Consider the following 24,943-nt stretch of genomic DNA (forward strand, 5'->3'; position numbering starts at 1 on the left):
AAATAATAATCGTGCTGTTACTTTAAACGCAGTTACTCAAAACACTGATTATATTGAACAATAAAAATACAGAAATGATCAAATTGATTCAATAGAAAACACTGCTGAAAGTGGCTGAAAAAGTATCCCTTCAAATTGTTTGTGTGCTGCATTTTCATGCTGAATTCCGTGTGTTTATTTGTATACGTGTGTAACCATCGTGCGTCCAAAGATAAACGTGTTTTGCTCAAGGACTTTTCAGGCGCTGCTGGAACTAATGACACTTCCAATCACAGTGATAGTCATCAGAGAGTGACAACACGCCAAACCACCGTCGGCACACACGCCAAGCCACACATGGCTAATAATTTGTGATTTCCTTCAGAAAACACATGTGCACTTCAGCCGAGTGCAATCTTTTCGATCATTCCCCTACACAATCTGGGTAATCGCTGCAAAAAAACCCCCAAATAAATAGATCTTCAACTGAAACCAACAGCATTCTACTTAAATTGCACATTGGCTGGTTGTTCCTATGCAAAAACGCCCTATTTAAAAAGCATAATCTAGCAATACTGGACCACCTACTTGTGGTGTCAAATACTGTTGAAGCAATCTGGGTACCTCTTCTGCTAACAGAGCATAAAGAAGTATATTTCAAAAAGATTTTCATCCAGTCCAATGTAGTATTGCTCACTGGCAAATCTTACTGGTTTAGACCTGGGTGACACAAAATAACATAATATAATGACACCTACATCTGTTTTTGCCATATCTTCTTAATGACACAACAGTTTGAACATATGAGAAGCATGTAATTGCCGATGTCTTAAACAAATCCCATCGCTATTGATGCTTTTATCTGATGGATCACAAAGGTCCGAAAATGAAGCTCAGCCAGAGCAGGCTCCATGGGTTTGATATTGACGATGAGATAATAGCTGACAGTGGTGAAGATTCCTGAGGCTTTTGTTTGGAATTTGGGAAAGGAAAAATGTGGACATGGGATTTTTTTTTTTTTTTTAAACGTTTGAGGGTGCAGACCACAAACGAACTCAAGAGAGACATCCTCTAAATGTATATCTTGTGAAATATAAACTGACAAGGACAATAAGATTCTGACTGTTCTTTTGTGACCTCATCCAAACCGCAATCCCATTACTGTAATCCACACAAATTGACGGGATGACATCGGACTTGTGTCTGGAGATGTTGCTTTTCAGCACTCCATCAATCGCAGTTTCCGAGAACAGGAATCCAAATTTGAAAAGTACTATCTGATCCAAGATAGCCACAGAAGATGAAGTCAAGAGTTCCAATCCGTATTTTACGGTCAATAATCATTTTTTTTTTTTTTTTTGGTCTCCAAACATTTAAAAATGATTGCCCATGTCAAATCTATTGTCAAGATAAATGTCTAAAAAATAATGTAATTACAGTAATTTCTTTTTGCTGTAACACAGCAATGAAAGGCATTATTTTCATCCATCTTAACCCGCAGCCAATCACCAACAGATAGACAAAACCAAGCACTCACATTCATTCTCATACTGGATGACTTTTGTCACCTCCATTGTAATTTCAACCAACTTGTCACTTTGCTTTAAAAGGAAAACAAAACAAATAGCACTAAAAAGTAACATTCTGAGTTTGTAATGAGCACAACTTTTTGAAGGTGAGCTAAAGTGCAGTACAGTGACATAAACCTCCCCGAAGGGAGCCGAGTAATTTTAGTCAGCCAAGCGACAGCTGACCACACACGGTGTGCTGAGCCCCAAAAATTACCCAAATCTTAGGGGACATTTAAGTCGATTAGGGATTCTGCATTCGGCAGCACAGCAGATGTAATAACAATGACAGCCAAGTGAGCATATGGTGAGCCGGCTTCCACATCCGGCCTGCCTTTCATAGATTTTCCAGTGACACTGTATTATGTGAGTTCTGAATATATGTCATTTAATTATTTTCCTTTTGGAAACTAAGCATATATGAATTGAAATAAGCACCCCCATCCATTAGTAGGGGGTATACGTTTCCTCCTTTTAGTCAAGTGTACTGTGATCCCGAGACGAAGACACGCCTCGGTCAATCCGGCTGGATTTATTTTAAGAGCAGCCCGGTTGCTTGTTTATTTAAAACAGCAAGTCCTGTTGGCTCAAGGTCACTGTGTTCTTCCCAGCTGATGTATGTTTATGTGCGCTGAAGCCAGGAAGTGGATGGCACAGTCACGACGGGTGTGATGTAGCGATCCGATTCCAGTCGTAGGCTTGTTGGTATGTTTTTGCCCCCGCGGAATTGGGAGGGGATGAAAGGAATGCAAGTAACTCAGGATCTCACTTTAACCTGACACCGCCATCGCCGCACCAGCGGGACAACAACGTGCCAAAGCATTCCAACGCTTCTCTAAACAGGGCCTTGGCTCCTCTGGTGCAAGACACTCCTCGGCTTTCGTGTTCCCAACAATGATCTACATAGTGTGCCACGGCAAACAAGCTCTGCACGGCAATAGACTCTTCACCGCTCCTGAGTCCAATTGGATTATTCTGGCTTGTCATTTTAACAAATTAGGGCCATCCCATTAGAAAGCTCAAAGCACCGATCAGGATAAGAGCATGACGGATGCTAAACACAAGGGCTGCGTTTTTCATGCAAAGGGTAAAATTGACTGATGGTGACTCATCATGGAGACAAATAACTCCACAAATCAACATCCATGATTATGAATGTTTCCCAAATCTTATTTATTGACTGGTATTTCTGAAAGGGGTTTTAGTCACTCAAGTAAGCAAAACACAAGCAAATCAAGATCACAATCAACATTTTAAGTCTCACGTCCTGCATGTTGTAATATTATGAATTCTACTTCAAGTTTCAGGAAGGATAACTCTCTAAAGCTGAATAATGCTCTTGTGCATGATGTGTTGCAATATTGCAGCTGCGTGAGCTGTCCGTTTCATTGGTGACGTTTTGCAAAAGTCACCATCAACTGCTAACAATATGAATAGTGGCAAGCCGAAGAAGGAATGACAAAACATACCATTGGGAAGGAAACCAACCGCAACACGGGAAGTTGTAAACAGTAGTTAATTTGGTTATTTATTACTCAAAAAACGATTAGTCAAGACAAGATCCTACAGATAGATCAAAGGATGAAAATGGAAAACGGCTGACATTCAAAAAGAAAACAAAAACACGCATGATACGTCACTCGTCATTTCAATGTTTTAGTTGTATTGGAAGTATCAAAATGAATAGTCAACTAATCAACTATCACATTAATTATTTCAATAATCAAGTCATTGTTTAGAAGCACTGTTTAAGTGAAAATTGGCCAAATCGTCGAATTTCAGGTTCTCAGCAGTAATTATTCTCTGATTTCTGCCATTCTTCACGCAAACAGACCGATTACCTTTTGTTTTAATCAAAACAAGACATTTGTAAACATATGCTTTTGCACTTAAAGGCTAAATAAAATTTGATCCAATGATTCGATGGAAGAATTGATCAAAAAATATTTGATAGCAACATTTTAATATTTTGATACTCCAATAGGACTTAAGAATACTATAAAAGATCTTACCAGTACAGACAGTTTCCAGGTGTCAGGTCACACTGGCAAACAGAAATACGTCCTTGTTGGCAACTTTGCCAGAGAAGTTGCGGTTATCAGATGCTGATGAGACAACATTGAAAGTGAACGCTAAACTGTGCTATTTTTCTGGGCTTCCACATTGATCCTTGTTATTTCAAATTATGTAGATCAGCAATCCTACTGAAGAGAAGCAGTGCAGAAAAAGAAGATCTTCAAGACAGTATATTTTGATTGTCTGTCTGGGGATTTGAATGAAAACTACAAAGTCTTTCACATTAAACCATTTGTGTGAGAAGTTTAAATAAGTAGAGCGCCGCAAGACAAGAGTCTAATTGCAAAGGCAGGCGTGGAAAATGTATTAGGCCATTTAGTTTGGCTGTTAGTCGCTATGGAGCATCGCTGCAGGGTCACTGTGCTCACGGGGGGTGGGGGCGGCGGTGAGGGCGCTAATACAGTCTTCAAGGCCACAAGCATACTTCTTACGTTTCTCAATTATCTTTTGCACACACATTTAAAAGACACAGCAAATGCAGGTCAGTCTGAAAGGGCATTCAGCATTCCCGGCATTCCCGGGCAATGATGCCTGGCATCCCAGCCTCCACCACTCAAGCCCTGGCAGAACTTTCTGCACCGCACACAATCTGCAAAATGCAAGCTTTTCCGTCACAACAGCCTCCGAGCCCATTGCTTCGTTTGCTCCGATTGAGGGGGATTAGCTGGGAGCCACGTGATCCTCATTTGGCCTTTGTGATGACATAGTATTTAAGTAAGAGGGCCCACTTCTCTCTAAGGATGCTGATTTATGATGGGAATTTGTCACAGAGGTGTCGCTCGCTCATTCGAGTAACAGGTGGTATAAAAGCTCCAAGCGGGGAGTAAATGAGGGGTCCTACCATATCCTCCAGCAGGAGCTAAATTATTGGCATGAGGTGTCAAAGGGTCATTGGTGTGCAATGAGACCTTCGCTATTTGAAGTCAAATCGAGCTTTGCAACTTCTTTGTTTTCTCAAATGTGTTCCCCAGTCCATCTAAAATGCAATCGATGTACCCTTCAGGCTTGATTTGTACTGCTTTGGAACATAACTTTCAGTTTCCTTGCAGTCTAATGGTTATCTTTAAGTGGTGCATTAAGCCGTGCGTGTTCAGTAAACGTCATCACAGCGTTGTGCATTTTATGCAGGCAGCATTGCCATCATTGCACTGGCTTAGGATACTAAATGCAGTGGAATCATAAAAGTGAGAGGCCGTTTTATTAAGAAGATCCATGGTACATGGTGCAGTGGAGTGTGCTGCAATTATCCCTGCACAAATGTCGCAAACTAATTTCCTCTCTCCATCACAATGACTTGTACTGAATTATAACGATGAAATAGTTTTCAATAGTATCGTTTGACTCTTGTACAATGGGCAAATTAAATGGACTTGTAAAGAGAGAGCCAGAGCCAGAGCCAGAGGGAGAAAAACCCTGCAAGTATAGTTGTGTAAAATATAAGTACGTACATTGATCTTTAAGCATGTGAAGCACTCATGAACAAATTATTTAGCATGGCGCGTTAGTGGTCAGCACCTCTGCCTCACAACCATTCTCTGTGACCCTGGGGCGTGGAGTTTACAAGTATTGTGAAGCCCCAGTTTATTGTGTGGGATACAGAAAATGCACACATGCACACACAGGTTGATACAGTCCATGATCCGTTGTCTTCACTTGTACCCCATGCCACGCTACAGCCATGGCATCCATCCACCACACCTGTCGGGAGTCACAACCCCGCTGATTGCTGTCAGGGCGCGCCTCCTCTCTGCTGCTTTTATTTCACACCTCCAGCTGTCCATCATTCCGTCTGTCTGCCTCTCTGCTTATCCTCCTGGTTCACCCATCGAAGCATCTGTTCCAAGCTATCTGTCTCTCGGTCGAGGTGATGATCTTTCTCATCATCTCTGGTCTCTGGACTTGATCATCACAGTATTAAATCGCCCACACACACGCAGGCATATGCACCAAAGCTCCGGCTGTCCGTCACACTTGTGTCTGCTGTCTGACAATGGCGGAGGCACTGAGACATGGGGCACATAATGAAAGCCTAAATTTAACCCTGTTGCACTCATCCCTCCAGTGAGATACAATAAATAAAAGAATTTGAAGAATTTAGGGTGGAAGCTATATAGAGTCCCATAAGGAAAAAAAGAGAAGAAACACTTTTGGGGATTTGTGGACTGCAAATTCTTAATGGTAAGGGCAGAAGAAGTCAAATGGAGAAAAATAGATGATTCTTGGGAGCAAAATGCCATGACTTCAAGATTAATTTGATGTTAATGAGCAGGTAATGTGACGATAATTCTCTAAGTCTCTTGCACAGTCTCACGTGGAAAACCAAACGAGAGGTAAGATTCATGTACTGGAACACTAATGTAAAGAAGTGCACAGCATCATAATAACTTTAGCACATTTAGAGCAGGGGGCTCCTAGCCCGTTCCACGGGAGACCTATTCTGCCTGTGTTATTTGTTACCCACCACTCCTGATTCAAGTGATTAGCAAGTATTATTAAACTTTGCACAAGCCTGACCATTTGAATTGGGTGTGTTGAAATAGGGTAACATAAAACAGGCTGGATAGGGGCTCTCCAAGACCGGACTTGGAGACTGATGATTGCGAATATTTTTACTTTAGGGTATCACAGATGGTTCTGCCATTTGAATGTGGAGATGGTTAGCACGGAGCCTCAGGTCCTGGAGCTTTTCTATTCCTGATATCTTTCCTAGTTTTTTTTTTTTTTGCAACATGAGATTCAATCTTGAATTGCTGAAATATAGTTTATATAATTTTTGAAAATAAACCTGGAATAAAAGTGGTTTATCTAAAACAGGGATGGGCAACTAGAATTCTGTACGGGGACACAAATGCTCTGACTGTCTGTCTGTCTGTCTGACTGACTACTTCAGGTCAGTTGATGGTTAACAAAGCATTAAGACGTGTACTGTCCTCTTTTTTATAACGCCATCTTCCTGACACTCGATGGAGTAAATGGCCTGAACATCTGTTGCAAAGGCGAAGAATAGAAACGAGGCAGGAGCTTGCAGAATGGACGGCAACTTTTGAGCGGCACTCTAAAACTGGCAGGCAGGTCTGTCAAGTAATGTGCTGCCAACCTAATTATACTATTATGTTGCAGCCCTCAACAACTGCAAACAGCTTGAATGAATCACGGCGAGAACAAAGTGGGAGATCCACGAAATTGGAAATGACTTGGAGGCTTTGGCTGCGTCTTGCTCATGTTTGCTCAGTCAAACAGAGGATTTACATCTGACGTTCAAGAGGAAGCGAGGAAAGAAAAAAAGAAAACATCGATTCATGATTGGGGTTTTAACAATCAATAGATGCCAAACACTAAATTCTTCATAGAGAGACCACAGGGGAGAAATAACATGAAAATGTATTGTTTTCAGACACTGTGTCCAATTATATTTATTAGATTTAATACACAAATGACAAATGAAAGGCTGTATTGCATTAACTCTGCTACATCAATCAAGCTTCTTGCAGATACTTGAAGAAAGGGAAAGGTGCGGTGGGTCCATAAACTGTGGAGGGGCTTTGAAAACCCCCACCGTTTCATTTTTGGTTCGCTCAGCAAAAAGGAGCTGTAAAGTAGAGAAGCATACGCTGCTGTCATGTTGAACATGTTCAAAAACGGCAGCATTAGCTCAATTGTCAAGTTAAGGGTCAAGTCACCACATTCTGACCTTTGTTGAATATTGAATGATGACGTGAGTAAAATATGACAATAATGTGAGCATGCTATTCTCCAAAATCTTTCTGCAGGTTTCTGTAAACTTCTAGCTGACAAAAAAGTTCCTTAATGATATTTCCACTTCAAAGAAACGTTTCATGCAAGAGGTTAAGACTTTTTTCCTCTCAAAATGTTTTGAATTCACAGAGGAAAAGTATTTATAAGATGACAAAATCCTACAGCAAGACCAGAAACCCCGAAATTTGCTTCTGTCGAGGCAATAGAGTAGGGACGTCCAAACCCATCCTCGAGGGCTGCTGTCTTTCACCTGATTCAAATGATCAGGATTTTGATCAGGCTTCAGGATAGTGGCCCTCAAGGAAGAGAATCGGACACCCTAAATTCGAATGCACTACGTGGCTGCACCCAGCAGAGATTTACTGACTCAACTTGTCACATCAAATTTTTCTTAGACAATCAAGACAATGAAGTGAAATCTATTACCCAAACATTATGCTATGAATGCATATTAAGTTTCAAAAAGACAGGTTGAGGGATCTTCTGCATGCAGAGCTGAAAAACTGCTCCGGGCACGTTCTTTTGGCCCAAACACATTTCTGTTTTGTTTCTGAAACAGACTACTGCTGTGCGAGTCCGCTTCCATATGCAAAGTTAGCGTCGGAACAGCCTGCACATATGGGTTGCACTTGCAGGAAAACAGAGTCCACAGAGTGCACACATGCCTGTTTGGACCAGAGTGTGTGAAAGTTTTGAATGTGAAAGGGTTCCCCTCTGAAGATGTTTTAATCACCAAGAAGAGGAGCGTCGTTCGCCCCCCGGTGTTTTACCACAAAGCTGCATCGAATTGCACAACTATGACACTGAAGAAGCCAATACCACATGCACAATTATAAGCAGCAAGAGAAAGTTGGCTGCGTGGGTGTCAAAAAATTTCCACACGTTGAGTTGTTTTTTAACTTTGTCCCTAGCCCGAGAAGTTCTATTTGTTTTGAAGTGGAGACAGTCCCAATCTTTGTGAGTTTGTTGGGCTCAAGCCAGAATTTGTTTCACCATCATGTGCACGTCTTTCTATAAGTATACTTGGTATAGCGTGTATGGTCCCGTCTTCCACCGTTACCTTGAAAAAGTCATTTAGTTACTTCACTGATTACTTGACGTTAAAAGTAACTAATATCAATAAGGGGTCGGGTCAGGTACTGGTTTGAAGGGTTTGGACTGGGGCTATGTGTGTGTGTGTGTGTGTTTGCATGCATGAGACTAAGTGACTGCTGATTGACAGTGGGCAGGCTTGTAAACAGACCGGCAGGCTGACAGAGAGACACTTCAATACCATTAAAGCAAGGTCATCCGATCTGGTTTTGGTGAAGGGCCATTTGACCTCATTGACCTGTCCTGCTTGGAAGTTCATCGCCCCATAGTCCCCCCACCCCAAGCATCTCCTGCTGACATTCCTTATCTCATTCTTTCTGCATGAATACTAATTGAGCAGAATCCTTGAATAGGATACAGATGAAAAAAAAAACATGGATTAAGGCATGTTCCCAAACATACAGGTGGTGACATCATGAAATAAGATCTTGGGAGTCAAGACCAAGGAATAAGAATAGTTAGTCAGAAGGGCTTATCAGATGCCAAAACATTGCCCGCCGCACCACAGATTGAATCCAACAGCCCAAAGATGTTATCACATCGGCAATCAATTTATCCTTAATGCTAGCCAGATAAAGTGCAAAAACACAAAGTTTAAATGCTAAGTGAGCTCTTGAATTACTGGAACGCTTTACATGCCCTACCACATGGCACACTTTGACAGCCCGCAAGTAATAAAAAGTGAAAAGAGAAGCTTTGACCATGATTCATGTTGTAGCTCATTCAGTGGCCCTCAGGCTCCCTTCCTGTAAATGGTACTGTTTTTGTCTCTTAAAATCCGAACGCTCAAAACCTTTACATTTACATGACCATTATGTTGTGATTGGCTGGTGACCAATCCAGTTTGAAAGTCTCCTCTCAACACAGGTAACTACAGGCTGGACTACAGAAAATGAATGGATGTCATGGCTGAGCATTGTGACAAAATTTTACAAACACTGATTACGTCCATATTTTGTTATTTACCCATTATGTATCTCTGGTTTTATTTAAAAAAAAAAAATTGTGACAAAATTCTACAAACACTGATTATGTCCATATTTTGTTATTTACCCATTATGTATCTCTTTTTTTTTTTTTTTTAAATAAAACCATTTGTCTCAAAATGTCAAATGGGTCAATTTAAATTTTACATGATGGATACCTTCTAATTTTACACATGCACCAGAAATGGAAAAAAAACTCAAAGTCCAATTGAAGGCTCATCTTCTTCCTTTAAATGTGAAGAGTGAATTACAAAGAAAACCATTGAGTGTGGATTGTTGACGTTCAATAAGGGCATTACTTTTAACTTTCCAACACTTGGTTTTCCACTTTTCTTTCTCCTCACATAACCCACTTCATTCTTCATCATCACTCGTCCAACTCTTTCCACTGCATATTTGACTGGAGAACAGCGCTTGGGTGCTGATGGAGGTTTAGACCCAAGTGGAAAGAGGAGACTGGTGTGAGGTTTCAATACAGCTGGTGTAGCTGTGTGGTGTCGGAAGAGGCGGAACTGGAAAGAGGTGTAGGGTGGGGCGTTGCTGGCATCCTGTTTCCGACACACTAAATGGGACTTATTTAGATTTTAATGCTTAACTCAGGTGAAATTATCCACTTTTGTTAAACAAAAAAAAAGGTCAAGGGGTTGCAAAGTTACTGGCAGAGGATCATTACTGGATGGAGGGAATGAGATCAACACTAGTGACGCTCTACGGAAGCCAGCATGCGCACTAGTCTTTAAAAATGACCCCAGACTGGCCTAAGTTGAATGCAAGTTTCATCAGATGATGAAATTTGGTCTTGTACTAATATTGGAAATAAGTCTGCCATATGTGATCTGCTTCACACAGCAGACTAGTTGCAGATAGGGTTCCGGTTAAGGGAGCCAAAATAGAAGTGAGCTCGCAACAACAGCTGTCTTTGTGTCTCCATCTGAGCAAAGCTAAATATACATGACAATCACTCCAAGACATCACAGGGATCATATTCCTTCCAAGTCTTCACTTACACTTCTTCGTTTGGGTTATGAATTTTCAGTTTCAAGGGGGGGCGCGAAGAAAAATCGACATTGAACGGCGCCATCGTGACTTAATATTAAAACAAGGCACGAAAGATAACAAGCAAACCCGCTTTGCTTTATTTTTTGACCTGCACGGACCTGCGAATGTAAATTCACACAAAAACAGACACGTCCCCGCTGTGGGGCCTGACTTTGAAATGTTAGGCCTACTGTCATGTCTAGGACACGACCCAGGGGAAGACATGAAAGGCAATCAGTCACTTTGGAGTGGCTTGTATTAATGAACGTGGTCAAAGAGCAGGCACTACATCGCATTAAATGTGAAAGGTTGACCCCACTTTACTGAAGCCCTGCTGAGAGGAGGAGGAAGACTGAGAAGGGAGCAGTTAAATCGGAGACACCGCGGAGGAGGAAAAACGAGGAAGCGCAAATGAGGATATTGCTGGGAAAGTAACGAATAATGGAGCTGGCCGGGGGAAAAAAGATGGGTCAATGCACGAGAAAGGAAGGTAGGGGGGGGGGGGGAACAGCGCAGCGAGGTCTGGAGGAATTTGAGTAGGCAAAAAAAAAAGGGTCAACTCAGGAAAGCTTCCAGCTGTGCCCCTCCATTCTGATCTTGTCAGGCTTTGGTGGATTGGGGAGAGCAAAAAGCACTCTCTCACCTGCACGTCGTCCACCTTCACCAGACAGCACACGCTTCAGATATGAAGAACAAAAGGCAAAACCAATGCTGCACGTACGGCCGGGTTAACAAAGTTCAACGCTTTGCATGCAAATGAGGGCAAATCAAATAAGCTGATCTCGTCCGGGAATGAACCAGAGTCCCAGACAGATCCATTATCACGTCTGTCTGACTGGATCAACACACATTTCCCGCCGATAAAGCAACCGGGCATTTAGTGCCAATAAAGTCATCCCCTGTGACATGTGCTTGTTTAAAAGGATCAAGAGGAGTCACGTCGGGCAAAATGTGCTCGCTTGGAGTTCAAGTGTAGCAGACTGTAAAAAGTGGAAGTGATGAGAAAATGCTGACATTAGAAGCATTTTGCAAAAGGCCACCGTTGGAATTGTGGTTTTAGCACTGCTATAGCAACCAAACACAAATTGACCATCATTCCTGTTCATATGTTTGACATAGCTGTAGGTGGCTACTTTATGATCCACGGTGGCGGATGAACAGAAGGGCAAACAAAATCCACCAAACTCTAATCAAAAGGGAACACACAATTGAGCCATGTAGAATCAGAATCCTTTGGGCAACGTTTGCATAATGCTGCAAAAAATATTGGCCAAATACTTTTGCACAGTGCTAAACACTAACAGAAGAGCAATATGTTTTCCTAGTTTGCATGGTACTTGTGACCCAGCTGTGGCATGTGTGGTGTATATTTGATCAGTGTGAAAACAACAGTTGTTAATCTACAGAGAATGTAAATTTGATCACTTTAGAGCCTCCCAAGTGTTTACATACTAGCTAAATCATTAGTAGCAGTGGTAGGTGTCTTTCATCCATCCATGTCCCGGCTCATTTCCACAAGCAGGAACGGAGAACCTCGGTATACATATAATAACGAAAAACTAAGAGAACGTACACTCACAGGTCATAAAATTAGGAACACCTGTACCGCCTTCACTGCACGAGATACAATCAGATTCCAATAATAATTAGAACAGTTACCAGCCTTTGAATGTGATCCAAACCGTGAAGGAAAACATGTCTTGACAACCGACTGCTATGTTCCGCACGCACATTACAAAAACAGTGTTGGATGGTTGTTGCTGACAATACACCACATCTGGGATACGATGACACACAATCGACAGATTGGTATATACTTGACAGTTTGTTCATTATTGTGGTTGTGGCTCGCAGGGGTGACGAACTGCACTCGTTCATACTGGGAGTGGCTCAAAGTATGATTCACTGAAAACTACAACCACAATAATAGACCCTGGAAAATATGAGATTTATTAGTTTTGTGGAGACAGCCAGCAGATGGATTCTCGTAAAAGGAATCCACCAAATAAGAGTGAGAAAACAGCACAAGGCTAAAAACAAACAATGGACACCCGGGACACTTGATTATCCATCAAATGACTTTAAGTCAAAAACTGACAAATGGCCCTGAAGAATAAAGGATGCTGCAGTCCAGACGTTTTTCCCACAGAAAGAACAGAGAGCTCTACAAATAACAGACCTCAAACTTTTGACTTTTTGAGCAAGAATGGTACGACTGCTCTTAAACAGAAACATATTGCATACAGCATATTGATACAAATAATATGCTGCAGTCATAGAACCTTGGATTCAAGACAAGCTCATTCCGTGACCAAATTGTCTTGATTTAAAGTGTATTCATAAATTCTTTACATGAGTGGTTTGTCTTTTTTGTTTCCGTGAATATGTATTCCTATTGCTCAGTTGCATGTTCCTTCTTGAAAATATTATCCACGTTACAGGTTCGCATACATACAGTAGGTCACTTTGTAATGCCAAACAATGCTATTGTTCCCAAAGTGATCTTAAAGTTGGTGGTGGGGGGTAAAGGAGCCATAGCCAAGAATGTGTTGCAGCTCATTCCCGGTGATAAAACATACTTTAGGGACAAATTGCAATATTACATTTCATTGCTAGGTAAACTTCTTCTATTTCGTATTTTAGAGCCACATTGTATGCAATCAGTTTCCAGGGCTCATCTTTGTCCGTTCCTGTCCTCGCTCCAAATCAGAACCATATGGAAGCGAGAAACCCCAACACATTAACAAGCCCGAGGAGCATCACTGATGTGGTGATCGAATCAGCAGAAAAACAAGTCAAACCATGACACTTGCCACTAAAAACATACACACCGTATTTGTGTGCATGATTATGTGCGCGCGTGTATGTGTATGCTCCAACCACAGCAATGCTCTTCTTCATCTTCTGATGTGGGCTGTGAACTCTCAACACTTGCAGATGAGACAATTAGCCAGAAATGCTTAACTGGATGACCATTAGATCACTGTAGTGAAGGCTACATGTCCAACATCAAAACATCCAGATGTGCAAGGAAATGGAAGGACATCTGTGGGGACACATTTGAGGGCAGCCAAAAAAAGATTCTGCCAAATAGATTGTCCACATGTTCGTGATATTTCTTCAAAAGACACAGCCAGAAATACTCTCCCGCATCCAAAAACGCTCTCGGGTATCTTTTTTTTTTTTTGTTACATAAAAATATATCTATGCAGATACAAAAAATAAGATAAGGACCCCCGAATAGAAGCCAACTGATCAGATGGGCTGTTTATTGAGAAACGCTGGGACAATCAAACATGAGAATGGACATGCACGAAGCAATTTGACATACAGGCCCAGATGTGCAACCAAGTCATCTTAAAAGGTAAAAAACAAAACAAAAAAAAAACAATCTGATGCGGTACTGATAAAAAGTCTCAACTTGTCCTGTCTCAGTGTGATGCAAGCTTCCACTTCATGCTACTAACATTTTTCACTTGAGTTCCCAATTGCAAAAACCAAAACAGAACATACGATTCTTGGTAAATATTCTCGATTAACTGCACAAGTGCCTTTAGTTTTTTCGTGATGCCACCACAGAAAGGTATCTGTAATGGTAAAAGAGGAGAAAAAAATAAACCAGGTTGCAACATAGGGGAACACCTGTGTGTACACGTTGCACAACGGAGATTTTTACTCAAGGGTCCGTCCATATGTTGAATTTGAAGATGAGCTATTAAAGAACAGCTGACTGTGCATAGCGTGATAGTATAATATCTTGTGTGCGTGTGTGGAAAGATGCTCACGTCTCAAGCACCTGCAGTTCATACAGAACACAATTTCTAAGTTTTCATATCCCGTATGAAAACGTGATACATGAAGTCAACTCGCCTTCAGCAAATCCTCCTCCATTTTCGTAAGCACTCAAGCAAATATATACGGATTTCTACAATTTAACATGGAATCGTGTGATCTGAGAAAACAAGGAGATCAAATCAGCCAGCCTCTTTATCCTGCGAGTATCCCTCTGTGTCTACTCACTTCTGTTTACAACATATGCCATCTTCATCCTTCATCCCCACCCTAACTGCAAGCTCAACTTGGAGAATGTTTACACAATGGAAGAATACCGGTCACAATGTGGAAGCATTCAGCAGGCTCGGGACATCCAGATCCCAGTTTGGCTGAAATAGACACTCCCCAGGCAAAATATTCGGCACACCTGTACAATGACATTCAATAGGCGAGTTGTATCAAGTAAAACTTTCCTGGCAAGTTTCTTGTTACAACACTGCAAACTACAACCACAAATATGTTCCTAAACACAAAAGATTTGGCAATGTTTTGATCCCATTTCTCTATGTTGATTTGTGTAAACTGGATTACAAATTCCCAATGGCATTGAAGAAAGCAGCAACAGATGAAGGAAGAAACATTTGACATTTTGGTACGGTATGACAAATGGGATTTAGGTGAAGCTAACTTTCTCCACAGTAGCTCTACACTCACACGAGCACGAACAGGAGAAGAAAGAGATGCTGACCGCAACGCAACCTTTCCTGTAAGAAACATCACAATAAATGCTTGGGTGCTACAATACAATTTCAACACAAGTCTGACTGGAATTACAAATACAACTTCAACGAAGCAAGCAGAAACGTCCCAAAACTGGATCAGTACGTTATTCCATACATCAGCCAGAGGAAGGTGCCTTTAAGGTCATCCAAGCAGCCTGCATTCAATATTTATACCAATGTTATTTATTTGTTTGAACCATAAACGTTTTTTTTTGTTTTTTTTAGTAATGATTAATGTTGCTATTTACCCATTCAGAAATATGTCCATTATTATCTCACAAAAGCATGAAGGGATTCAATTTACACCATGATTATAAATTGGAGGCCACATCGCCTTGCGCAATAGTTACAGCCAAAACATTTGGCCACGATGTATTACGAGGCCAGCCTGTTTTGTTTTGTCCCTTTTATTTTTATTAACAACAGAACAATAAACATGACCAAGTTAACCACCTGCTTTTGTTTTGAAGATGTAAAAATAGCAAGAGAAAACAAACTCCATCATTTGGCGAAGCCTGCATTTCACTGGATAGGAATCTGGATTTTTGATACAGCTTTTGAATTGGATCTCCTGAGAATAGGCGCTTAATGTTGTGGCTGGTGTGTGAGGAGTCTGCAAATAGTTAGGCAAGAGAGTAACAACTGTCACCATAGGATTTAAGGCATCCGAAGGAGAAAAAAAAATGTGGTAACAAGAGGTGAGATGTGGAGAGGTCAAAGTCAGAGGGAAAGCAGGCGCACCACACCAACACGGACCCCCCTAGCTGCCCTTCCCACGCACTGGTGTTAACTTGTTGAGAGCCATCCTGTTCTCCACTCCCCCTTATGGCAAAACAACATGAAACAGTGACGCTGAGGGCTCGTTCAAAGGTCTCCGCATTGTTTTTACGAGCGCTACTTTCATTAAAGAGTTGCCGGCAGAGTGACGAGCCTGTTGGGCTGAGCGGGGCGAACGGTGGCGCACCGACGTTGGCCACGGAGGAACATCTGGATCACCGACCTTCACACTTGTAGCACACTGGTAGTTCCCAAAGACAAATATCCAGGAATGGAGGAGGGACAGAGGAATGAATGATGACCTGTGCTCCAACTCTCCAACTCTGCACAGCTTATCTGTCTGGTACATCCGTCTGAAGCCCATAGCGCAGTCAAACTCACACGCACTACATTCTTGTTGCACTAACTAGATTGTAAATAATACGCAAAAGAGCGATACAAATGGATTTCCAAGTTAGACATTTTAACAGATGACACAATTTACATCAAAGCCTTTTGGTGTACTTTGCAGTTATGTTGGAGGATTGTCCGGAAGATTATATAGGCTGTATATTTGAAGTTACGAGGCTTGTGTGACCTTACTATGGAATCAAGCAGTGGCGGTGTTGCACATTTGTTTTGCTCCTGCATTAAGTCTGTCCAGCTTGTCACCTCCCACTTGTGATAATTAAAGACAACTTTCTAATAGTTTCCACATTTACAAATTGTCTGCTCAGCACTGCTCGAGGGAGTGTGTCCGTCTTACTTCTTCTCAGGGGCAACATTTTGAGGTGCACATATTTTTTTTTCCCTTCAGAGTTACAACAGGCGTTTTGACAGCATCGGCTCGCTCCCCCCACTCTGAGCATTTAAGAGTCCCTGTCCGTCATCATCCATCACCTTTGAGGTCTCGGAGATCCGGAGCACAGACTGATGTTTGCATTACGTGTAAGTGGATTAAATACAGCAACTGAAGCAAAACGAAGTGGAGTGCAGCACTTGGCTGCATTGCTAGGGCACGCGTAGTCCAAGCATTGAATTTAGATTTCATAATAGTCAAAGTGAAATTGTATAATACCAGTTAAAGTTAAACGAAATTCAATTAGACAACAACTTCAACAGTTATGCAAAGAATGATTATCAATTGCGGGGGCAAAAAAGTATAAAACTTCAAAATGTAACAATGAGCATTATTCTAAGTTTTTTTTATATTCTCTTGTCACGTGGAATGAATCAAAATTAGAACATTCCTCAGTAGGACTGCGTGCAATTTGATGGCCGAAACTTTACTTTTGGGAGTAAACTAAAATCAAGACTACTATATTGTCTGTCATGAGCTAAAAGATGAAAAAATGAAGAGGTGCTTTGTCAATATGAACCTCTCCCCTCCCCAGTTTAGACGACAAGCGATCTAGAAAATGGATGTTCTTTTCATATTGATGCATCCAGCAGATGATGTGAAAGTGTCGCAAGCATACTATGACAACACTACAAGTGTCGGTGCATGTGCGGAGGGGGCTGCTGGGTGCTTAGCCCTTTGCTCCTTTGTGCGTTCCTTGTGGACCCTCGAGGCCCCTGCGCAGGCTGCTAAGCGGCCGGTTTGGGTCCAACTGTTTATTTTTCAAAAAGAAAGAATGTCGGGCCGACTATTAAATGCACAAAGCCAACTTTAATAAGACGGCTGATGAGAGGCCGAGGGGCTTTGGGTTCAGGATATGGTTTGTGTGCATGTGTGTCCATATGAAAACTGTTATTGCTGAAACATATACATTTTGTAATTTAGGAACACATTAGGGTCATACCTGCAACTGCAACTTCATGTTCACAATTACGGTTATGTGCTGCAGATGTTTCCTGGCGACAGCGTGGGTTTTAAGTATGTAACCCTATTATTCACTTCCAGTTAGCAGGTTAGTTAGAATTTGATCAACCCTTAAAAAAAAAAGAATAACACACCCGCTGTGTCCTAGCAAACTTCCAGAGACACAGATACTACGAGAAACATCTCCAAGCTAAATAGCCTCAAATGTTCAAGCGGTCCCCTTTGTATTCTGCAAATAAACTGCACACACACTTTGGCAAATGTTCCTACATCATCATTCAAAATGGAGCAAAAAAAACATCAAGATAGGAAAATGCTTCTCATGGCCATGAAAACTGCCGACGCAGCAGCTGAAGCAGTAAAGCGACCTCATGGGAGCCACTTTTGCACTGGATTTATTCACATTCTTCCATACAGAATTTACACAACAGCTACGCAATGAGATATTTACATACATATATGCCTAAACAATTTCAAGGCAAAGGGGCGTGGCTAGTGAATGTCATCGCTCAGACGTGTTTGAATCACTCAAAATGTGATTTTAACGACAGTATGTCTTTATTAATAATACTGGACTAAGTGCAATGGAATTATCACTGTAAACTACAACCATATCATATGAAATATTGATAAATCAATGCATTGGGGATAGTGACAATCAGAATTCAAAGTCTTATCTCAAGTATTTCTTGATTTTAAATCGCACAATATTAATTAAATGAGGAGTATAGTGTACAATTGTACAATTTGTTAAAGTACTACCTAGGCCGTGAAGCATACGTGATCAAACTCGCAAATTAAAAATATGCACAGATATTATATTTTGTGCATGCAAATTCAAAATTAATTTACTATTCTGGTTTCACTTCACGACAATTTTTTACACCAATTTTTTTTTTGTCTTAATAGTGCCAAATCTGTGATTTTCACACTGCACTTTATTTCTTATTTCATTCAGGTCATCTAAGCGGAAGGCTATAAAAGGAAATTGGTGAGAATTTTCTGCAAGTCTGGTGAAACATTAATCAAAGCTGATTGTTTCTCAATCTTGGTTAGCATTACATAAGACTGTGCCAGTGTACCTTATATATATATATATATATATATATATATATATATATATATATATATATATATATATATATATATATATATATATATATATATATATATATATATATATATATATATGTATAATTTATACGGCATGAGAGTCACGGTACAAGCCAGATGTATTCTTTATGCAATCAAGTTGAACAATTAAGTGAGAACTCATTTCCTACATTTACACTTTTCAAATGTCCATTAATGACCCTTAATATGGCCCACGTATTCTTCCTGTGGCGTAACGTTGGCTAGCTGGAGGCGAGCTTCCTGCTTGATTTATTGTGGCTTTAAAAACAATTGCAGCTCAGGGGGGGGGTTGTCCACCCCATCCTGGGTTTCAGTCTCCCCCTAAAGCTGACTTTGCTTCACTCTCAACTCAAGGCAGGGGAGCAGGAAGAGCCCCAAGCTCCCCTCTGCCTACGAGGTGAGGGCGGACCGACACAGTATGCTCGTGTGCGGCCAATTCAGCGTCACACAATGAGGGTGGGAAGGCCAAGTTTGCAGAAAACACAACAAGAAACTTTATCTTATTTTCTCATGTTGAGTGTCAAGGAACCCCACCATGAACATGCCCTCTCCATTATACGAATACACACAAACATTCTTATCTGGAGGTCTGTGTTGCCATTCAGTGTGTTAATGAGCTCTTATCTGATGGAAATAGATCTGACCACACAGTCAGGGGTCTGACCTCATGCCTCCATGCAGACTTAATTGCATCCAACACTTGGATGCCCTAACCTTACATGGACATTTCACTTATTTGAATGTCCTCCGTTGACAAGAATAAAAATGAGCAATCACTCAATTTATTTGATGCACTTTTCAAATATCAATTTTAATGTGATTGCAGAAACTGTACTATTGGTCAGAATAATGCCACAGTGTGGATGAAGACCAACTTTCCATCGTTGACGTCAATAAGTTGCTTCAAGACAATTTAACGACTAAATCTGGCTGACTGGTGGGCATTGGGGAGTCATCTGAGTGTCAAGACATTTTTTAAGAAAAGTTCCAACTGAATTTCGCCGAGAGCTAACAGTCAGAACGCAAGTATTAATAGGCACGTCTGCCTGGCATTTAAAATTTGGACGTGTGCCCAAAAGGGGGCAGACTTAATGCTCCCCTCCCCTTAGCTGAATCAGACCTGTTAAAGGGCTTTTAAAAGCAAATGGCAGCAATGACAATACACTCTAGTCTGCATACAACACTCACATGGTTGTAATTAGCCCAGACTAGGGCACTGTTGTGTCCATGTGCAAGAAATGAATGTGTGTGTACGTGTGTGCGCGAAGCGGGTGTTAATAGCAAACACACAAGTTTGCAAGCAGCGCTGCACTGGGTTTCCCTTGGTGGGTGCAGGCAGCTTGTTTGTGCAAGTGTCATGATGGCCTGAGAGGGCACAAGATAAATGTTGTACCCCACTTTCTTATCAAAGTAGTGTTATGCTATCTTTTAAGACAGAGTGGCTGGCTGTCACAAAGTCTTGCGCTAATGTTATAACCGGCATCTTTGAAAGGCAAGTGATGTAGTTGGAATGGCGCCCCCTGTTGGCCGCAGGCTGACGCATGCTGAAAGATGAGCCCCGTAATGTTGGAGGGCAAAGTCGTCGTGGCAGAAGTAAATGCCACTCGTACTGCATGTGGTGCTGTACCTCTCGCGCAAATGCATGCCTTGGAGATGAACCTCGGGTTTCAAGTGGTACGATCTGGTGCTAAAGAGAGAGAGGAGGGTCTCTTCTTACAGTGGAGGTGTTGAGAGAGAAGCCCGGGTCGGCCTCTCAAAGACTTTGCTTCAATTTACGGGATGCACGCATGTAAAGTCTAGCAAAATGCCCCTTGAAACATTTTCCACTTGTGAGCCTCACAAATAAAAACAACAATAGCCACGCACATAGTTCCTGCCCTATGCAAGCAAAGAAGCCAGCACAATCTTCAGAGAAACACCAACAACCCTCTATTGAGCAATCTAATTGTTGGGACAAAATAACATATCAAGTCCACAGGCACTTTGGCGCACACCGCAGCTAGAGTTTGAACTAAACAAAATACCACTGCTAACAAGCAGAAAATGCATAAAGAAAATCACAATCAAGATGCCGGATTCTTGATTTAAGCAACACCAGCTGAGCAGAAACAAACATTTGAATCCCTCAGATGGCACTGGTGTCAAACCCGAGGCCCACAGGCCAGATCTGGGCCTTGATGATATGTGTCCCGGGAGAACTTGAAACAATTGTTCCTCGACTTCCATTTCAAGTCAGCATAAGTACCACCTCCTCGCTTAAGGAATGCATGGCTACCAAGGAAACTCGCTCTCTTGTGTATTTATTCACGGTGGGACCGCTGACAAAACAGCAGGATGAATTCTGAAGTGTTTCAGGCGATATTATCTGCTCAGTGCTCATATTCAGCCAAATACTTCACAACTCATTGGACGGTGCTTCACAGTGCAGATGGACAATGACCTGATGAGTTTTGTTTGATTAAGGGAAAAGTGAGAAATATTTTGCAAAGGTCAAGTCATTCCCATGACCTGAATCCAACTGCGGAGGCATTTAACTTACTGAAGACAAAACTGAAGGGAAATGCCCCAAGAACAAGCAAGAACGTGAAGGCGCTTGCAGGAGAGGCCTGGCAGCACATCGCCAGGGATGAAATCCCATATCGGGTGCTGTCTGTTCCAGCCTTCAGGATGTAATTAGCTGCAAATGATTTACTGCCAAGTATCAAAAAAGAAAAACGAACTAATGACGGTCCCATTACTTTTGGTCCCTTCAAATGTGGGAATACAATTTCCATATTGTTCACCGGATTTGATACCCTCAAATTTCAGAACATCTTGTTTGGTTCACTTCGAGTGCATCGCGGCTATGTCGAAAAGATGGGAATTGTGTCACCGTTCCAAGATTGATTTAGATGGTTGTATGGGGTCATGCTACGTTTCCACTATGCTCTTAGTAGCCAGTCTCGGCTCCTCATGTTGTGATTAAGGTGTAACTTGTTTTTCAAATTCCGTCAAGGCTATCTATGGATGAAACAAACACCAGGCAACATGTTTGTGGCCAGGGAAGACTCAAATGATGTTGCCGGCAGCCATGGCAATCACGTTTGAGGCCAAAGTGGAGAAAACAAGGATGGATGGTTGGGATGGGATGGCCAAATGTGAGGCCCTGAGAGCCAAGACAGATTTCGCAACTCCAGTCATGGTTCAGATGAGAAACCTATAGTTAGCTATGGTTAACGGGTACAACGCAACATGAAGACAATATGTAACAATGTAGACCAAAACTTGGTGTCAGTCCGCAGTGGCAAAGGAAACATAAAACTTTTATCGCACGGTCCTTTCAAATTTTGCCATATATTGCCTCATTTGGTCAGCGTTTTGCCATATTTTGTCACCGTTCTAACGGTATGCTCGGGTTGAAGCAATTTTGTCACATTATGTAGTTTTATGGGCCTGGTGTGTTGCTCTCTACAATGGTCTGCCAAGCTAGAAGGGGGCCCATGGGCACAGGGTGCCAGATAACTGAATCTTGGATATTGTCAGATTTTTCTGAGAAATGTTTTACCCGAATCCCCCCCCGCCCAGCATTCATTGTAGGGAATAGATAATTATTGTGTGTATGGGGGGCTGGTAAATAAAATCAAAATTTTCTCCAATATCCTTGCTCCGCCAGTGGCAAAAAAATTACACATGCAAAAAGGAAAAACAGGTTTGTCCAAATCAACATTTTATGTCGTGCCTACAGTTGTATTTGTGTTAAAAGCATCGGTAGCTTTGGCTGTGGAGGGTCCAGCCAGTCAGAGGCAGTGCTCCGTCTTGGCAAACAAAACCTCACACTTAAAAACAGAATGTGTTGACAGCAGGCCAGAAATTCCACTTGTGAACACTTTCACCTGCTCTAGCTGTTGCAGAACGGGGAAAAACGGGGAGCCCGGAGAGAATATTCCCGAAATCTGCAGATAAGCATCTTGAAAAAATAAATCAGCTGTATTTTGATAAGCGCACACACGGTCCTTGTTTTCACAGGAAAGAAGAAATATGCCAACAAACTAATCCTGACTCTTTAGGTTAAACAATACTTGTATTAAACAGTCATGTCAGCATTTCTCAAAACCTTTTCAGCTCAAAAGATAGGTCCGCCTCACCAGGACTCAAACTCACAAAAATAAATACAGTGGAACATCTAAAGTCTCTTAGGTCATACAATTTGGAATTACCCAACATTTCTTTTTTTTCTTTTCACTAACCATGCCTTTAAGTTGCACAAATGTTTTTCTTGATGCCATGTCCAGAGTAGTTTGGCGACAGTCATTTTACCTTTCACATACCTTCCTATAATTTTCTTTCTAATCCCCTGAGACAACTTGTCACCCATTACCAATTTTCAATGGTTGCTTTTCGTTGTGTCTTATTATTGTTACCCGACTCAAGACACTTTTGTTAGGGTTTTCTTTCATTAAGTGAGGAGGAACCAACCAACAATTGCATCCACTGGTGTGTATTGTTTGTAGACCTCAAGTCAGGCGGAGTACTCGACATGCAACCACAACTAAGTTGAATGAAGTGCTTTACATTCAGTTCAGAGGGAAATAAGAGAGAGTTACGTGGTGTGGCTCACACTGCTTTTTTGCATCAGTAAGACGCCAAATGGATACAGGCGAGCATCTCCCACTGGCAGGAGCGAGAGTGTTCGATTACGGCTGTCACAATAAAAGCTTACGGAACATACTTGAAGGGTCCAACACAGAAAAAGAAACACACAGAACAGTGCCAAAAGCATCACTGGCAAATACACAATCGGCTTTGGCGGACTCACTGATGTAAGAACCTTCAGTTATCCAGTTACTTTTGTGACAAGAGAGAGACACAATACCTGCAGGACAGGCGCATTCTTGCCCAACATCTCGAGTTGTTCGGATTTTTGGCATCAGTACCATGACTTTCTGCAAAGCACACAAAAAGTAAGATGAATTTATTGTAAGTGGAGTGACACTGACTGACCACTTCAAATAGCACAGCAGCAAAATATAACCTATATTAAAACAACTTCTCTATTTTATTTTATATGATTTGTTGTTGTTGTTGTTGTTGCACCGTAAACAAGATTTTTTTTTTCTATTGCCGTTAGTTATTTTAAACCACAAATCATAAACTACATGAAACAATTACACTTTGGTTTTTGTTAGTTTTACTAGGCCTAGATGATTTATTTATTCAAAATATCATATTTTGCAAACGGCCAATATTATACGCCAAGTTAATATTTTGAGTTGACAAAAAAACAAACAAAAAAAACGTATTGGCCAGATGCAATAACTTTGGAAGCCACAGGCACAGGGAATATTGAGCTGCGTTTTTTACGCACGTTTGTGATCAGTGTCAGTAGTGTCTGGCAACATTCTAAAGTACCTCTTCCACGAGTTTCCCCACGGAGGCGCTCAACTCTGGAACCAGACTCCCATCCTCGTTGAGGAAACTTCCGTGCCCTGCACGAAAGATGGGGACTCTGTCCAGTTCCATCTTCAGTCTCTGCTCCAACTGGAGAGTCTTGAAACTCATCAGCAGACACACGCTGATGGAGCACAGGGACATGAGAATGCACATGGCCACAGGGAGCCCGGGAGACCACCGGTGGACGTCGGATTTAGGCGCACACTGGCACGCATTTGGTTTGCTGTCCCCGGCAGAGTCGCGCAACGAATCCATGCTGAAATCCTCCTACTTTAGAACTTGGAAAAGTTTGAGTGAGTTGGAAAAATGCGTCAAAGCGGTGATACTCCTCCAAAAGCTTCCGTGGACAATAATCGACGCGTGACACATTCACATCATTCGCCAACGTGCTTTTCAAACCCCGGTATCGGAACCGGAGGTGCACAAGGGGTTGACGCCGCCAATAGATGCTTGCTTGCGGATCCCAAAAGGGTTGAAGAGGTGCCTCTTAGGGTGGAGCTCGCTGCGTTGCAAGGGTATCTGTTGACTGTGCGGTGCAAACGTAGGTGCGACTCGCACTGGAGCACACGCAATTGTTTGCCTCATTAAAAGTTGCAAGTCAACTCAAGATAAGACCGCCCCTGAACACGTGGGTCATCACAGATTGACAGCTGATAGGTAGACAGAAGCGGATTGGCCAGGCCCATAACAATGCCTGACTGCCTATTACAAATGACTATTTGCCCCCTCAAAGTTAAACTTACATGACCT

General features: G+C 41.8%; 1 protein-coding gene across 1 annotated transcript in view; it reads right to left on the minus strand.

Annotated features, from left to right (window-relative positions):
• The window catches only part of LOC133152908 (collagen alpha-1(XXIII) chain-like), a 93,953-nt gene extending 69,177 nt beyond the window's left edge, over positions 1-24,776 (minus strand). Inside the window, 2 exon segments of the mRNA XM_061276922.1 lie at positions 23,616-23,685; positions 24,152-24,776. Of these exon segments, the coding sequence (XP_061132906.1) occupies positions 23,616-23,685; positions 24,152-24,448 (367 nt within the window). The 5' untranslated portion in view covers positions 24,449-24,776.
• Between the last annotated feature and the right edge of the window lie 167 nt (positions 24,777-24,943).

This window comes from Syngnathus typhle, linkage group LG1 (assembly GCF_033458585.1).
Source record: "Syngnathus typhle isolate RoL2023-S1 ecotype Sweden linkage group LG1, RoL_Styp_1.0, whole genome shotgun sequence".
NCBI lineage: Eukaryota > Metazoa > Chordata > Actinopteri > Syngnathiformes > Syngnathidae > Syngnathus > Syngnathus typhle.